This window comes from Branchiostoma belcheri, unplaced genomic scaffold (assembly GCF_001625305.1).
Source record: "Branchiostoma belcheri isolate BF01 breed outbred unplaced genomic scaffold, Haploidv18h27 scaffold177, whole genome shotgun sequence".
NCBI classification, from domain to species: domain Eukaryota; kingdom Metazoa; phylum Chordata; class Leptocardii; order Amphioxiformes; family Branchiostomatidae; genus Branchiostoma; species Branchiostoma belcheri.
In genome coordinates this window covers 178,913-183,494 of record NW_017803235.1, presented here as the reverse complement: position 1 = coordinate 183,494, position 4,582 = coordinate 178,913, and the positions used below count along the sequence as shown (strand labels likewise).

Sequence of the window (4,582 nt, the reverse complement as noted above, 5' to 3'; positions counted from 1 at the left end):
CGCATTCTAACAATACCCGCCTAAAACGCATTTGTTACGCCTCGCAACTTATCAAAAGGTTAGAAATTATGGTTACATTTATTCTTGTCTCAGTTGTCTTTGGAAAAAAAACTTCTGTATTTAAGTTTTTCTTTGTTATGAGACAGTTGTTGCGCCTCACAACTTCATGTTGGAAATTATGGTCACTGTCTCAGTTGTCTTTTGGGGAAAAAACTTCTGTATTTGAGTTTCTCTTTGTGATGGGAACTGGGGAAAAGGGAACTGTATTAAAGGTTATAGATGACAAGGTTTCAGTATCTTAGCCTTTGGGTAGTGAGTCATGATGTGAAACCGAGTGAGTCAGTAGATGAGGATGTGAAACAAGATAACAGTTTCGACTCCATTCCACCGAACACCTTTGCGTACTGCGGCATTCTTACCGATATCCTGATCTAGAAATCACGTACAGCTGCGTATTTACACCAGAAAACGTGGGGTACGATGGCTGAAAACAAAGTCAACATCCCGCACGTGATCGCTGCAGTCTCTGCATTTGTCGGGCTGGTTCTTCTAGTTGTTGGTTTGGCGACACCAGGCTGGACAACTGAGGGAGGTCTCCCGGAAGGTAAGGGTCCCGTTTCTCCTAGACCATGTGAGCAACGCCTGGATCTACAAGTTGACAAACACTCGACCCCTTATCACCATGGTAAGGCAGCGTCAACTTCGATTCCTGGGACATGCACTTAGAATGCCTGTGGGGGAACCATGCCGGACATATGCCCTGTATGTACCGACGCACGGCAAAAGGCGCCCAGGGCGCCAGCGACTCAACTACCTGGGCTACATCCGGAATCTGTTGGGGGACACCGAGGGTGACCTGCGGCCAGAGGACATTGCCAACCTGGCGGCAGATCGACGATCGTGGGGAAGACTTGTGGTCGACTGCTCCGCAGCTGGACGATGATGATGATGATGATGATATTTAATCTGATTATCTTTGTAATATTTTATTTGACTATATGTATTTGTATATAATGTTGTATTACTTATTTAAAATTAGTGTAGTGTTAGTCTCGTTATTTGCTACTCCTGTACATTGCTGTACACGGTATATAGCGTTGACACTAGATACATATTTCCTGCTGAATTAGTAATTTTTAAGAACTTGCAATGTATTCTACCTGTTAATAGTGCCGTGCAATAAAGTTTGAATGATTAATTAATATGTAAATGATATTGATTATTACAATATACACATTATACTATCTTGTGTATCAGGAGGACCAGGTGCGATCCAGGCAACCCGCGGTTTTATTGTTTTCGGGACGCTGAATCTGGTGTTTGGAGTCATATTTTCTGTGACGCAGACTATAAAGAAACCTGTTATCAACCCGGCAAAATGTGCTGCTCTGATGATAGCCGGAGGTAAGAACATATGAGGATAAGGTTTCACTGTATTCGGATGAGAAGAATAAAAAAAAAGTTGCCGTCGAGTACTTGAAATGTAAAGATTTTAATTGTACTTACAAACTAAATGTGCGAAAATATACAACGTACTGAAAAAGAAGATATCAAACCAGAGCCAAATACTAAACGTATTTTTTATCCTTTTCAAAGTTTATGTGCATGTTGGTAGAACTTCTTATCACATAGAATTAAAACTATATCAATCACTGTGGGAAAATGATTGAGTAGGTTTCCATAAAGAATTTTTTTTTTCCTTTCCAAAGGTATTCTGGCTGATATCGGCGCCGCCGTATTTACCGGCTACCAACTTATCACTTTTCCCGGCGTGCCTTTCGGCTACTCCTTCTACCTTACGTGGGCCCAGACCATCTTCTCTATTGGCGGGGGTGTGATCATTCTGCTGGAGGAACGAAAAGTGACCGAGGAAGACGTTGCTACTGCACGTTCCCTCAACAAAGCCTGACAAGTCAAAGGGCATTCTTTCTTAGACCAGTAGCAGTAGGAGGAGGAGGTGAAAAAGCAGTAGTAGGGGGAGAAGGAGACAGAGCAGTAGTTGGAGGGGGAGGAGCAGTAGAAGACGGAGGAGGAGGAGCAGCAGTAGTCGTAGTAAGAGGATGAGGAGGGAGCAGCATGAGGAGGAGGAGACGCAGCAGCAGGAGTAGGAGCAGTGACAGCAGCAGTAGTAGTAATAATAGGAGGAGGAGCGGCAAGAGGAGGAGCAGCAGTAGTCGTAGTAAGAGGATGAGGAGGGAGCAGCATGAGGAGGAGGGGACGTAGCAGCAGGAGTAGGAGCAGTGACAGCAGCAGCAGTAGTAATAATAGGAGGAGGAGCGGCAAGAGGAGGAGCAGCAGCAGTCGTAGTAAGAGGATGAGGAGGGAGCAGCATAAGGAGGAGGAGACGCAGCAGCAGGAGTAGGAACAGTGACAGCAGCAGTAGTTGCAGTAGGAGGAGGAGCATCAGTAGGGGGNTTGTTATGAGACAATTGTTGCGCCTCACAACTTCATGTTGGAAATTATGGTCACTGTCTCAGTTGTCTTTTGGGGGAAAACTTCTGTATTTGAGTTTCTCTTATTAATGACGAAAAGGGAACTGTGTTAAAGGTTATAGATAACAAGGTTTCAGTAGCTTAGCCTTTGGGTAGTGAGTCATGTTGTGAAACTAAGTGAGTCAATAGATGCGGATGTGAAACAAGATAACAGTTTCGACTCCATTCCACCGAAGACATTTGCATACTGCGGCATTCTTACCGATATCCTGATCTGGAAATCACGTACATCTGCGTAGCTCCGTATTTACACTAGTGAACGTGGGACACGATGGCTGAAAACAAAGTCAACATTCCGCACGTGATCGCTGCAGTCTCTGCATTTGTCGGATTGATTCTTCTAGTTGTTGGTTTGGCGACACCAGGCTGGACAACTGAGGGAGGTCTCCCGGAAGGTAAGGGTCCTGTTCCTCTGGGGTACATCCATTTCGAAAATTATATGTTAAAACTATAGATAAGATTTGATGTTTGAATTCTTTTTATGCAGTGAAATCTTAGCTGTGCTATTTCATCTGATTATCTTTGTAATATGTGATTTGACTATATGTATATGTATATAATGTTGTATTACTTATTTAAAATTAGTGTAGTGTTAGTTTCGTTATTTCCTACTCCTGTACATTGCTGTACACGGTATATAGCGTTGACACTAGATACATATTCCCTGCTGAATTAGTAATTTTTAAGAACTTGCAATGTATTGTACCTGTTAATAGTGCCGTGCAATAAAGTTTGAATGATTAATTAATATGTAAATGATAGTGATTATTACAATGTATACATTATACTATCTTGTGTATCAGGAGGACCAGGTGCGATCCAGGCAACCCGTGGTTTTATTGTTTTCGGGACGCTGAATCTGGTGTTTGGAGTCATATTTTGTGACGCAGACTATAAAGAAACCTGTTGTCAACCCGGCAAAATGTGCTGCTCTAATGATAGCCGGAGGTAAGTACATATAAGGATAAGGTTTGACTGTATTCGGATGAGAAGAATAAAAAAAAGTTGCCTTTGAGACATGGTATAAGAATAGCCGTCGAGTACTTCAAATGTAAAGATTTTAATTGTACTTACAAACTAAATGTGCGAAAATATACAACGTACTGAAAAAGAAGATATCAAACCAGAGCCAAATACTAAACGTATTTTTTCATCCTTTTAAACTTTATGTGCATGTTGGTAGAACTTCTTATCACATAGAATTAAAACTATATCAATCATTGTGGGAAAATGATTGAGTAGGTTTCCATAAAGAATTTTTTTTTCCTCTCCAAAGGTATTCTGGCTGATATCGGCGCCGCCATATTTACCGGCTACCAACTTATCACTTTTCCCAGCGTGCCTTTCGGCTACTCCTTCTACCTTACGTGGGCCCAGACCATCTTCTCCATTGGCGGGGGTGTGATCATTCTGCTGGAGGAACGAAAAGTGACCGAGGAAGACGTTGCTACTGCACGTTCCCTCAACAAAGCCTGACAAGTCAAAGGACATTCTTTCTTAGACCAGTAGCAGTAGGAGGAGGAGGTGAAAAAGCAGTAGTAGGGGGAGGAGAAAGAGCAGTAGTTGGAGGGGGAGGAGCAGTAGAAGACGGAGGAGGAGGAGCAGCAGTAGTCGTAGTAAGAGGATGAGGAGGGAGCAGCATGAGGAGGAGGAGACGCAGCAGCAGGAGTAGGAGCAGTGACAGCAGCAGCAGTTGGAGGAGGAGGAGGAGCGGCAAGAGGAGGAGCAGCAGCAGTCGTAGTAAGAGGATGCACGGTGGTAAAATCTGGGCTGCAAAGTTCCCACATGTCATAGAATCCGAACTGTGTTCGATCGTGTTCGATCTGGGCAATTCGAATCGAACCCGCGTTCTATTTCGGGGTCACCTGCGGTCATTTGCAATAAAGCCGCAAAACAAGCCCTTCTGCCTGAGTGCCTCGCAACAGATAAAAACAACACTTTTCTATAGATACAAACAGTTTCCAGCACAGTACATGTCCGCTATCATTTTTTGTGGACATGTAACATGTAGGGAAGCTACTGTCGTATCCTTGGGTGACCTTGAATACTGTAATGACTCTTGACACGTGTATGAATAACACAAGGCACAC

The 4,582-nt window shown here is 43.4% G+C and overlaps 1 protein-coding gene across 1 annotated transcript; it reads left to right on the top strand.

The window, feature by feature from the left end:
* Nucleotides 1-401: 401 nt before the first annotated feature.
* Nucleotides 402-1,923, top strand: LOC109467175. Its single transcript, XM_019765119.1, has 3 exons — nt 402-604; nt 1,258-1,404; nt 1,710-1,923. Exons 1-3 carry the CDS (start codon nt 481-483, stop codon nt 1,907-1,909), a joined length of 471 nt encoding a protein of 156 aa, XP_019620678.1. The 5' UTR covers nt 402-480; the 3' UTR covers nt 1,910-1,923.
* The last annotated feature ends 2,659 nt before the right edge of the window (nt 1,924-4,582 follow it).